General features: G+C 57.7%; 2 protein-coding genes across 3 annotated transcripts; both read left to right on the top strand.

Annotated features, from left to right (window-relative positions):
• Positions 1–2032, top strand: LOC102159110 (CAVP-target protein). The gene is given in 6 exon segments (XM_005672245.3): positions 1–153; positions 781–800; positions 803–1087; positions 1552–1693; positions 1895–1974; positions 1977–2032. Coding segments are annotated over 6 exon segments (711 nt in total). The 5' UTR covers positions 1–25.
• Positions 2731–10470, top strand: GMPPA (GDP-mannose pyrophosphorylase A). 2 transcript variants are annotated; one of them, NM_001244657.1, is given in 14 exon segments: positions 2731–2787; positions 3646–3700; positions 3806–3903; positions 5057–5160; positions 5422–5608; positions 5960–6019; positions 7600–7730; positions 8756–8890; positions 9016–9090; positions 9093–9112; positions 9259–9305; positions 9516–9608; positions 9709–9877; positions 10184–10470. In NM_001244657.1, coding segments are annotated over 13 exon segments (1260 nt in total). In that variant the 5' UTR covers positions 2731–2787; positions 3646–3660; the 3' UTR covers positions 10285–10470.

The following is a 12738-nucleotide window of genomic DNA, read 5'->3' on the forward strand; positions in this document are numbered from 1 at the left end:
CTCCTGGTTGTGTTCTGCTCCTCAGATGTCCAAAGCAGCTCCCGCCAAAAAACCGGCGGCTGCAACCGCACCTCAGGGATGTACCCTAGATATCAACGACCCCCAGGTCCAGAAAGCCGCCATTCGCATCCAGGCCTCTTACCGGGGCCACAGGTGAGGGGGACCCCTGGGGAACCTTCGGGGGGGGGGGGAAGACAGCTGGAGCGCAGAACGCGCATTCCTGCATTTGGGGGCTGGGGGTAGGCAGAACACAGTGTCCCGGACCACTGGGGTCACTGGACTTAAGGGAGAGCTGTTACTGAAGTGTGGAAAAGCGGCCGACAGACACAGAGTAGATCTTTTTTTTTTTTTTTTTTTTTTTTTTTGTCTTTTTGCCATTTCTTGGGCCGCTCCCGCGGCATATGGAGGTTCCCAGGCTAGGGGTCCAATCAGAGCTGTAGCCACTAGCCTATGTCAGAGCCACAGCAACGCGGGATCCGAGCCGCGTCTGCAACCTACACCACAGCTCACGGCAACGCCAGATCCTTAACCCTGAGTAAGGGCAGGGATCGAACCCGCAACCTCATGGTTCCTAGTCGGATTCGTTAACCACTGCGCCATGTCGGGAACTCCCAGTAGATCGTTTTTATCAGGGTAACAATTCAGGGGTCGCTGACTTCCTTACACACCCTTCCCTGTTTAAAGAGGTCTAGTGGGCCGAGGGGGCGGGCTGGGGAGGATGACGGATGGACAAGGCTGCGGGCGGCCAGAACCGTGTCAGAGAGCTGGGCCCGCGGATAGGTCCCGGAAGGAGCTGCGCGAGAAGGGCCGCCGCGAGTGCTGGAGCCCCTGAAGGATGTGGTGCTGATCGAGGGCAGCGCGGCCAAGCTGATTTGCCGTATTTCCGCTTTCCCGGACCCATTCATCCGCTGGAGCAAGGACGGCAAGGAGCTGCGCGACGGGCCCAAGTATCGCTACGTCTTCGAAGACCCTGACGTAGTCGCACTGGTGGTGCGCGATGGCGAGCTGGCAGACCTGGGCCAGTATAGCATCAACATAACCAACCCCTTCGGCCAGTGCTCCGACTCAGCGCGCATCCTCGTGGAAGGTAGGCGCGCTCTGGGTCCAGCGCCACTGTGCAGAGCTGCACGACCTAGCGGGCGCCCACAGCCGGGTCCAGCCAGGGTTTGAGCTCTGGTCTTTTGGCTCCCAGCCCAGGGCAATTTCCAAGGCACCACGAAATGTGTGAACATTCCAGGACTTTGACCTGCAGTATCTCGCTCTCTCTCTCTTTTTTAATATTTATATAATTATTTTTTTAATTTATTATAGTTGATTTACAATGTCCTGTCAATTTCTGCTGTATGTAGTATCTCTTTGGAGCCTTCATTCACTTCTGAGAGGGGCAGGATTAGTCCTGTTTGACAACTGAGGCGATGAAGCCCCAGAGAAGCTAAAGACTAGCCCAACGTCACACAGCGAGCTTAAATCCATCTCGTATTTAGAGCAGGGTAACAACCCGCCTCACCTCTAGGTCCCTCACTGGGGGGAGTTCCCTTTTCCTTCCTCTAGTCCCGGCGAAGATTAAGAAGGGGCCGGATAACACCAAGGCGCGCAAAGGCACCACGGTAACGCTGACAGCGGAGATCCTGGGCGAACCTGCGCCGGACGTGGGCTGGGCCAAGGAAGGCGTAGACTTCGATGAGGATGACAGGCGAGGCGGGGAGACTTGCCTCAAGGACAGCGCCTGGAGCGGGAGCTTGGGCGGGAGTTTGGGCGGGACCGGGCCCAGAAAATTGGCGGCAATGGGATGGGGGCGGGGCACTGGGAGGCAAAGAACAGAGCTGGTTAATTAGCCCGGCCTGGGAGCCTGTAAACTGACTCAAGGCCCTGCCCACCCTCTCTTCTCGCCCAGAGTGTTCTTCAAGATCGGCAGTACCACCACCACGCTGACCATCCGTCGGGCCACGCCAGAGGACAGCGGCAAGTACGAGGTGTAGTGGAGAACAGCCTGGGCATGGACCAGAGCTTTGCTCGCGTAGACGTGGCCTGAAAGGGACCCTCAGACCCTTCGCCCTGGCTCCAAGGCCCGGGGTGGGTGGAACCGACAATCCTCCTTCATCTTGCTTAATAAAGCTGCACTCCCTGAACCTCCGCGTCTGTTCTGTTCTTTCGAGACTCCATTGCCCCTGCCCTCGCACACACTCTTATTCCAAACCAACAAACCACGGTCACAGCATGTTGGGGTCAGAATATTTGGAGAGGGTCTCGTCCAGCGCTTCATTTTGCAGACAGTAAATCTGAGATAAGATTTCTCTCATGGCCAAAAGTTGGTTCACTTCACAAACGCACTGGCAGAGAAGTCCATGACTTCGCCTTCCCTTCTTTGTATACCTCAAGCCCCACCCTTTCCTGGGGGGGTAGGCACTCTGGCCCCTCCCATTTCAAGGGTGGACACACCCACTCAGGTCTCCAGACTTGCTCTGCCCTGTAACTTGGCTCTCGGTTTTGGCTGCTATCCCTGGGCCCTTTCCCAGACAGCTCAGGTCCTCTTCTTCCTAAATTCCAACCACTGCTTCTCAGGCCCCACCTTGCTTCACTATTAAACCCGGCCCCTCAATCCCTTGGCCACGCCCCCGTGATCTCCCTTAAGTCCCACCTCCTATCGCTCGGTTGGAAAGCGAGGAACTATTAGGAACTACAATTCCCAGAAGACTTCGCGAAGGAGTTCTCGCGAGTTGCGAGAAGACACGTGCGCGGAAGGAGCAAGCAGCAGCGGGCCACAAATCTGGCAAAAGAGAGCTAGTGGTAAAGGGAGCTGGTGAAGGGGTGGTGTAAGGGGTAGAGGGCCGGGCACGGCCGGTTGACAGAGCGACTCTGATCGCTCTCCGCACTTCCGCTCTGCTGGGTCCCACAACTCCTCGCTACGCGAGGCTAGGGCGTTTGTTAGACAGAGTCAGTTGTGGGGTTCAGAGGGTCAGCAGTCAGTCCAGAGATTCAGTACTTGTCACTTTCGGTACTCAGGGAGTTGGTAGGTTCAGTGTTTGGGATGCCAAAGAAATCCGTCTTTTGATTCAGAGTTCATCATCTAAAGGTTAGTTTTAGGTTTCAGGGATTTTTGCTGGGATTTGGGATGCATCAGATGTGGATCAGCGTTAGTTCAGTACTTAGGATTCATTCTTAGGGTTGTAGTTAAATATTTGGAACTCACTTAGGATATGAGGTTCAGTATTCATGGTTCACAATTGGGGTTCAGGGCTTAACATCTAGAAGGAGGATGCAGTAATGGGGACTCTGTGGGTTTGGGTTTACAGGGTGGTGTTTTTTGAGATTTGGATCTGAGAAGGCATATCTTGCTGAGTTTCTGAGGTTGCTGAATTTGTGACCAGAGGGAAGTCTGTTAGGGGCCAAATGGGGTGTGAATTTCAGAATTTGGTGGGATCACTGTGGGATTTGAAGGCCAGCTGGAATCTGGGTGGGATTTGAGATTTGTGGGACTTATGAGTTGATGTGTCCAGGGCAGGGCTGTACAGGAACTTCGGATTTACAACCTTGGAGAGGACTAAAGGTTGCCGTTTAGGGTTTGGGGTTTGGTTGGGGTGTGAGTCTGGTTCCTGGATTGGGGTGTGAGATCTGAGCCTGACTTTGTTGGGATTTGAGGTTTAGGTAGCAATCGACATCATGCTGAAAGCTGTGATCCTGATTGGAGGCCCCCAAAAGGGTGAGGAGCCAGGGGAATGGGGGAAGGAGGTTGGGCTGGAGTGGTTGATGGGGTGGGGGCAGAGGGAGAAAGGAAGCTGAAATTTGCTTCTTTCTTCTCTCCCAGGGACTCGCTTCAGGCCCCTGTCTTTTGAGGTGCCCAAACCCCTGTTTCCTGTGGCGGGGGTCCCTATGATTCAGCACCACATTGAGGCTTGTGCCCAGGTAATGCCAGAGGCTTCCCTCTCCCACCTCCCTTCCTGCTCATCTTCATGCCATATAGTCCCCTTTCCCAGCTGTAACCTTCCCATGAGGCATAACTTCAGGGACCGCCATTTAACAAATGACAGTGTGAATGGCGCCCCCAGGAGTTGTGCAGTGCAACTGCCCTGCTGTCTCCCCCTAACCTGGTCTCTCTTCTGGCCGTGTGCTTAGATTTCACTCCTGTTTTTAAAGCATGGACTGTGAGATCAGGCAGGAACTTAAGAGACAGATTAACACTGTAGCTTAAAGCACAGAACTCATACCCTCGCTCACCGTGGAGCTAATTTCTTTGTCACTTTTGGTATTGGGACAGGCAAGGTTTCATTTGAATCCAGTTCTCTGCCTGCTCTAAAGACTTGAGCTAATTTCCCACCCTTTTTGAGTCTTAGTTTTCCTTATTTGATGATGGGACTTCCCGTTGTGGCTCAGTGGTAACGAACCCGACTAGCACCCATGAGGACGCAGGTTCAATCCCTGGCCTCGCTCAGTGGGTTAAAGGATCCAGCATTGCCGTGAGCTGTGGTGTAGATCGCAGACGCGGCTTGGATCCCACATTGCTGTGGCTCTGGTGAAGGCTGGCAACTGCATCTCCGATTCAACCCCTAGCCTGGGAACTTCCATATGCCGCAGCTGTGGCCCTAAAAAGCAAAAAAAATAAAATAAAATGGGAGTAATTCGACCTGCTTTGTGGGGTGGCGAAGCTTGCAATGATGTTTGTAAAGTGCCTTGTACAAGTAGGCACGTGATAAATGGTATCCTCCCCTCAAACTAGATTGACAGATAATCGACATGGGAAGGTGGGATGAATGGATGCTTACTTAACACGGCTTGGTAATCAAAAATCTTTCCTAGGGTGAGCCCCAATTCAGATATGAGGGGACAGGGGGTAACAGAGTAATAAAACAGTAAAAGATCGGGGGCAGAGACGTCCTCCAACCTCCTCATTGTCCAGAGGGAAAAGCAGGCCAGAGTGGTAAAGTGAGTCCCCAGGGGCCCCACAGCTGAGAACGAAACTGTGGTCACCAGACTTCTGGGCCAGGATCAGGGACTTCTCCCTCCTGTCATTCCCTTCTATCGGGTATTTTCCTCTCCCAACCTCTTCCCTTGTCCCCAGGTCCCTGGGATGCAGGAGATCCTGCTCATTGGCTTCTACCAACCTGATGAGCCCCTTACCCGGTTCCTAGAAGCCGCGCAGCAGGAGTTTAACCTTCCAATCAGGTGTTTGTGGGCACGTGATGTATGGGGGTCAGGGGGCAGTGCCCTAAACCTGGGTTCTCAGGGGTGGGGTTGAGTCAGTTTGCTGGACTGCACCCGCACACACTAGGAGGGTCCTTTTTGGGGTCTCTGAATCCCTGAGGGTATTGAGTTTCTCTGTGGGCCTTGGACAGGTGTACCCCTGGGAGCAGGAGGAGTTAGGTGCCCAGGCTTGTGCCGTCTCCTCTGATCTCACTGAGCTGGCCTGGGGGGCCCTGGGGACAGGTACCTGCAGGAATTTGCCCCCCTGGGCACAGGTGGTGGTCTCTACCATTTCCGGGACCAGATCCTGGCTGGAGGCCCCGAGGCCTTCTTTGTGCTCAACGCTGATGTCTGCTCCGACTTCCCCTTGAGCGCCATGCTGGATGCCCACAGACACCGGCCTCACCCCTTCTTGCTCCTTGGCACCACGGTGAGGGGCCCAGGAGGGCTGGAGGATGCAGAGGGGGTGATCCAGAGAGGTTTCTGGAATGAGAGTGTTGGGGGAGGCAGGGGCAGCAGAGGGTGGAGGTGGTGTGGAGTGGGACCAGGGCTGGAATGAGCCAGAAGCCCCAGCAGTGGTGGAGGTGGCAGTGGAGACTGAGAGCCCTTTGGCTGCTCAGCAGTGGGGAGCTGGGCACAGCTGTCAGTTCTCACCCTTGCTGAAGGCCTGTCCGTGGCAGAGCTGCGTGCCAGGTGCCCCAGGGGAGGGAAAGAAAAAGAGAAAACAGACCTCGCTGCCCTGAAGTTGGCAGGTCACTGTCTCAGTGTGTCTGTTTTTCAGGCTAACAGGACACAATCCCTCAACTACGGCTGCATCGTAGAGAATCCACAAACGCATGAGGTGAGAGCAGAGGGGCTGGCTGGGCACTTGCTCTGTGAATCGTCATTCCCCAATCCCTCTGTTCTAGAAAGTGCTGGAACACTTTGGGGTGGGCCCATCTTGTCAGACAGTTGCAGCTGTTCATCGTATATCCCTTCTAGAGAGATTGGTGAGACTGAAGGGTAACAGTTAATGTCTGTGGGTGTGGTGCTCCAGTAGATGTGTGATCAGGGCGCTATGGGAGCACAAAAGGAGGCCCAGCCCAACCTTGCATGGGTGGGGATGGGGGGCTCCCTAGACAAGGCAAGCTCTGAGCTGGGTTTTCAGTTAGTCTAGATGAGGGGGACAGGAAGGCATTGAAGGTAGAGGGAACAGCATGTGCAAAGGCCCGGAGGCAGGAAACAGCATAGCACCTTGATAATCACAGAGGTCAGAGCATAATCAGCAAGGCAGAGGGTCTCTGTCCCTGTTTGTGCAAAGCTTCCTGCCCCTAAGCGTAACTGACTTCCATGCACCCCTTTTATTTGTTCAAGCTTTAGTATTAAAAACACATATAGGGAGTTCCCTTCGTGGATCAGCGGTTAACAAATCCGACTAGGAGCCATGAGGTTGCGGGTTCGATCCCTTGCCTCACTCAGTGAGTTAAGGATCCAGCGTTGCGGTGAGCAGTGTTGCAGGTCACAGATGCGGCTCGGATCCTACATTGTTGTGGCTCTGGTGTAGGCTGGCAGCTACAGCTCTGATTGGACCTCTAGCCTGGGAACCTTCACATGCTGCCAATGTGGCCCTAAAAAGCAAAAACAAACATGTAAACAGGAGTTCCCATTGTGGTGCAGTGGAAATGAACCTTACTAGTATCTGTGAGGACGCAGATTCGATCCCCAGCCTCAGTGGGTTAAGGATCTGGGGTTGCCACAAGCTGCGGCAGTGGTTGCAGATGTGGCTCTGGATCTGGCATTGCTGTGGCTGTGGTGTAGGCTGGCAGCTGTAGTTACGATATGACCCCTAACCTGGGAATTTCCATATGCCGCACCTGCAGCCCTTAAAAAAAAAAAATGAAACAAAGCAATACATATAAACACACACATACACACACATGAATTTTATTTTGAAGTTTTGTGCTAGGCATTAGCTAGGTATGAAAGAAATAGAGCCACAGGGCACTCCCTGCTTCTCAGGAACCTTGCACGAGTGGGAGAGACAGTCAAAAACCAACCATCACAAATGATAGAAGTGCTGCTGGTGAGGCGTGGCCAGAGGTCCAGGGTGCCCCGACCTGAGACGCCGTCTCTTGGGCAGACAGGAGTGGACCCACAGAGGAAGTGCTAGTGCCAAAGCTGAGTTTTCCAGCTGAAGAGATGGGAACGGGCACTCCAGGCGCACGTGTGCAATAGCACGGAGTTGAGTGTGGAAGGGCTGGGAGGTAGGGAGAGGAGAGGCATGAAGTTCAGACTTCGCTCGAAGGTGAAGGCCAGTGGCAAGATGCAGTGTGCATTCCAGAAAGACCACCCCAGCAGCAGGGAGGACCTGGAGGCCAGAGGGTCTGAGGGGGTGGCGGCAGTGGCCTCTCCTGCACTGACCCCAGCCCACGTTGTCCTCAGGTCCTGCACTATGTGGAGAAACCCAGCACGTTTGTCAGTGACATCATCAACTGTGGCATCTACCTCTTTTCCCCAGAAGCCCTGAAGCCCCTCGGGGAAGTCTTCCAGCGTAATCAGCAGGATGGGCAACTGTGAGGCAGGCTCCGTGGCCCTGGGACCCCACGTGCCCCCAGCCACAGGACCCCCACCCCCACCCCCCGCCCGAGTCCCTGCAGGCTCCGTCTCCACCCGATCACCTTCCTTCTCCTTCTCGCCACTTGTCATCTCCAGCCGAGCCTCCCGGTCCCGCCCCTCCTAACCTCATTCTGTCCCTCTTCCTTATCCATCCCAGTTCCTCTTCTGTCACCACCTGCCCACTCCCCTTCTGGTCCATTTCTCTCCAGCCCCGAGTGTCCCAGAGATGTCTTTCAGAACAGACGGCAACACACACACTTGGGTGCACACGGGCCTGGGTGCAGACACACACACACACACACTCACTAATTCACTCAGGCTGAGGCTTCCCTGGAAGCCCAGTGCCCCTGAGCCCTGCTTGCCACAAGCCACAGTCCAGGGGTGGTCCTCCTAGACCTGGGACTTGTCCTCTTCTGTGGACCCCTGCCTCCACCCCCTCCTCCCCTGCCCGTCTCCCCATCTTATGCCTCATTCTCTCATCGCCATCTTCTCACTCCCAGCCATCTCTCTGCTTCTCTCTCCATCTCTCTGTCTGTATCTGCTGAGCTGGCATCTCCACCATCTCTCTCTCTCCCTCTCTTTCTGTGACTGTCTCTGCCCTCACCAGCTGCCTTCCTCTGGGGTGAGTCTGTCTGTGTTTCATTCCATCCAGTGAGAGGGAGGGTGAGCAGAGGCGGGGCTCAGAGGAGTGGATGCGGGGTGGGAGAGGTTGGGGGAAGCCAGGTCCGGTCGAGCTCCTTCTGGATGTGGGGCAGGGTGGGCAGCAGGTCTGTGCCTGGGGCTCCCCTGGGATGGCACCCCAGCCCCAGGAGGAGGGGGATGATGTGGGTGAGGGTGGGAGGAGAACTTCCTGGGATGAGCATCCCTTGGGAGTGGATTTGACCAGACCTGGCGAGGCAGTGGGATGCCCTCTGGTTCCTATGCTCCAGAGCCTGTGAGGCCCAGCTGGGTAGCTGATGTCAGCATCCCTTCTCTCTGCCAGGGAGGACTCTTCAGTCTTGTGGCCAGGGGCAGGGACCATCCGCCTGGAGCAGGATGTGTTCGCAGCCCTGGCTGGGCAGGGCCAGATCTACGTGCACCTCACCGATGGTATCTGGAGCCAGATCAAGTCTGCAGGGTATGGGAGGGGCTTCTGATGATGGGGTGGTTGGGTGGCAGGGGGTGGGGCGGGGGGTAAGGTTTTGGGGTGGTGGCCACAGGCCCCACTGGCCCCTGAGTTGCATTCCATTTTGTGGCCCCCAGCTCAGCCCTCTACGCCTCTCGCCTCTATCTGAGCCAGTACCAGCTCACTCACCCAGAACGCCTGGCCAAGCACACCCGGGGGGTCCACGGATTCGAGGTACCCATGCTGCCCCAGTTCCTAACTTTTGCCCCTCAGCCCAGCCCTTCTAGGCTCTGAGCCATGACCCCTGACCTCAGTCCCCAGCCTCCCTGAATGAGGTGTGGTTGGGGAATTTGCCCTCAGATCTTCTCTTCTGCTTCTAGGAAATGTTTACATCCACCCGACGGCTAAGGTGGCCCCATCGGCTGTGGTAAGCCGTGGGCCAGCCCTGGGGAGGAAGGGTGGCTGTCAGGATGGGTGGGCCGACGCAGATACCCCCTGAGCTCAGAGGGCCGGTCCCTCCACTTTGTCACAGCCTGTCCTGATAGCAGGTCCCTTTCCCCTTACCTGTTCTAGGAAGGGAGTAGATTTGGGGCCCTGCAAGGCTTCCCGAGGCACATGGTTCTTCTCTTCTCCACAGCTGGGCCCCAACGTCTCCATCGGAGAGGGGGTGACTGTGGGCGAGGGTGTGCGGCTCCGAGAGAGCATTGTCCTCCATGGGGCCACGCTGCAGGTAGGCACCGTGACACACACAGCAGGGTGTGGTGTCCCCAGCGGCTGAGGGGAGGGGCCAAACCTGTGAGCTCTGCACCTCCCATCATCCTGTTTGGCAGGAGCACACGTGTGTCCTACACAGCATCGTAGGCTGGGGCAGCACGGTGGGGCGCTGGGCCCGCGTGGAAGGTACCCCCAATGACCCCAATCCCAACGACCCCCGAGCCCACATGGACAGTGAGAGCCTCTTCAAGGATGGGAAGCTTCTGCCCGCTATCACCATCCTAGGTACGGTCCCAGGGCCCTAGGCGGGGAGAAACCTCCACAGGTGGTGATGGCTGTGCCCTATGGGAGCATGTGTTGCGTGTGCATGTGCGTGAATGCATGTGTGTGTGTGTGTTTATTCTTTAGCAAACATTTACCAAGTGCCTGCCACGCGCCAGGTCCCGTGTGAGTCACTGGGGGCAGGAGGCCAGGGCACAGATGGGCAGGGAAGGATCCCTCCCGGATGGCGGTGGCCCCCAGCTCTTGGCCCCTCGCCTTCCCTCCTCTCCCCTCCCCACGGCCTCCCCCTGCTGCCCTCGTCCACTGCAGGCTGCCGTGTCCGGATCCCTGCTGAGGTGCTCATCCTGAACTCGATTGTTCTGCCACACAAGGAGCTGAGCCGCAGCTTCACCAACCAGATCATCCTCTGAAGGGGCTGCCAGGAGCCCCCCCCCCCTTTCCTCTCCTGTCTGCACCCCTGAGGCTTCTGCCTGCAAGGCCAGCCTCTGTCCAGGAGGGACTGGAGGAAGCCAGGCAGGCTCTTCACATCGTGGGGAGCAACACGGGTGACCGGGGCCTCCCTCGCCACTCCCTAATAAACCTGGGTGAACCTTGGAGCCAGCGCGGACTCCGCTTGTGCCTGGGCTGGGGGTGAGGGGGGAAGGGGGCAGCTGAGTCAGGCCCCCCCACATTAGCATTTAAATTGGAGTCATTGCTGCGGGCTCATGAATAATGAATCTGGAGCCCTGGTAAATCTCCCCCTCCCACTGCCTCAGCCTCGCGTGCTGCTCTGGAGGAAGGCCCTCCGGGCTCCCAGCCCGCTGGCCCCCACCTTCACCCCTACCCCAGCGCCGCTTCCCAGTTCCTCTTCACTGGGCCTGGCTCAGGCTCCGGAGGGGAAGGATTTCGGTCGGGTGGTGGGATGCGGGCAGCAGGCGCAGGGGTTGGGAGCCGTGGGCCCGAGGTGGCATCGCCTGGCACCCGCTCTCCTGGGTTCCTGCCGAGCCCCGGCCCCGGCCCTTTTTCTGCTTTGCCAGCTCCATCTGCTCCCAGCCTGGCTTGGCGAGGTGGGGGTTTCTTCCCCACTTGAGGCCTGGTGTGTGTCTCCTCCTTCCCTGGCAGGAAGGGTGGGCCCGTGCCAGTACCTTTACCTGTAGAGGCGCACACTCCTGTTCTGGGAGGGGAGGGACCCTGGCCCCTTCCCACCACCCTGGCTCTGCCCTTTGTGGAGAGGGGTGGAGTGAGGTCCTAGTTTTGCTTCTACATTCCTGAAGCCCCAGGGAAACCCAGCCATCTCTCGTGTTTGCCCATGACCCCCATGTGGCCCTTCTGGCACCCCCCCTTTCTCCAGCTGTGGGTGCGGAGCTTAGCTGCCAGATGAGCTGGTAATGATCGTAATCTGCTAATTGAGAGGAATCTAATTACCCGGAGAGAATGGGGGGTAGGGCGTGGGTGGGAGGGAGGAGGGGGTCCTGGCAGCAGGCAGGGGTGGCAGGCAGCAGGGTGCCAGGGCCCGGCTCTCAGCACCAGGGGCTGGGATGGCCCAGCATTTCAGAGCCTCAGAGCTGGGCCTTTAGGAAGGTGCGCTTTCTCAGGAGCTGGGCCAGGGGCAACCGCCCACCTGTAAGCCCTGTAGGCTGTGTCCGAGCGCACGTGAAGGGACCTGGTGTTGTAGCCTGCCCCACACCCGCCTTGACTCAGCCCCTCTCCTGGTTCTCATTCCTGGTTCCTCCAGCCCAGATCTGTCACCTCTGTGTGGGGTCCACAGGGACCTTCAGATGCCTACTCTGGGCCTGGGGTCAATCCCCTGAGGGGAGGGCTGGGAAAGGAGCGGGCCACAGGGCCAGGAGCTGGGTCCCTTCCTCTCCCTCCACCCCACCCCCAGTCGTGACCCTTCTGTTCCGAGTGGTTGGCAGAGGCCATGGCAGCTTCATCATAAATATGATAATTTAATTATTTTCTCAGCAAAACACCGTGAAATCCAATAAGTCTGTGTCAGGCCCTGGCCCCCGAGACCCCCCTCTTGGGCTCAGTGGGGGTGGGAACAGGCGCTGGAAGGGGACAGGGTCACTGTAGCAAGTGGAGGGGGGCTGGTGAACCTGAGGTCTCTAGCGTGCCCCCCCCCAGGGAGAGGGAGTCACTGTTGTATGTGTGCTCAGGTAGACAGGGGTCTAAGGAGAGAAGCTGTGAGGCCCCCCTCCTCTCCAGCCTAGTCTGCCACGGGAGGGGCCAGCACCCCTCCACTTTGGGGGGCACCCTGCCTCTGGAGGCGAGGGTCCCGGAAGCCCCCTTCACCACCCCTGGGACCTCACTGGCCCTGTAGGGGTAGGAGGGTGCTGGCCCCGCAAGAACGGAGGGAACCGGGGTGGGAAGGAGGGGATGAGGGGGGAGGGATGCGGGGGAGGGGTGCGTTCCTGCCATTAGCGCTTTTTTTCGGTTTCCATAAAAAGATTATTCTGTAAAATCAGCGAGGGGGAGCGAGCTGGGGGCCGGGGAGCGGGGTGGGTCCCTGGCACCAAGCTGGGTGGGGCAAGAGAGGAGGAGAGCTGGGGACAGGGACCAGCCTGGAGAGAAATTTGGATGGGCTTCAGGAGCCAGCCACAGGGAGAGGCCGAGCCAAGAACACAGATTGGGGGGAGGCTGGCCAGGATGGGGTGGGGCGGGGCAGGGCCCACGTCTCCCTCCCGCCCGGGCCTCATTCCACCCCCATCTCCATCCCCTCCCCCTGGCACTTAGCAGCCATTATCGGGGGAGCAGATTGCAGCCCCCTCCCCCTCTCCGGGAAGCAGGCACAGCTGGGGCCCCGCCACATCTGCCGCATCAGCACGGAGCACAGCTGGGTGTGCCCAGAGCCGCGCTCCCCAAAACATGAAGTGGGGGGCGGG

Source organism: Sus scrofa, chromosome 15 (genome assembly GCF_000003025.6).
Source record: "Sus scrofa isolate TJ Tabasco breed Duroc chromosome 15, Sscrofa11.1, whole genome shotgun sequence".
Lineage (NCBI taxonomy): Eukaryota > Metazoa > Chordata > Mammalia > Artiodactyla > Suidae > Sus > Sus scrofa.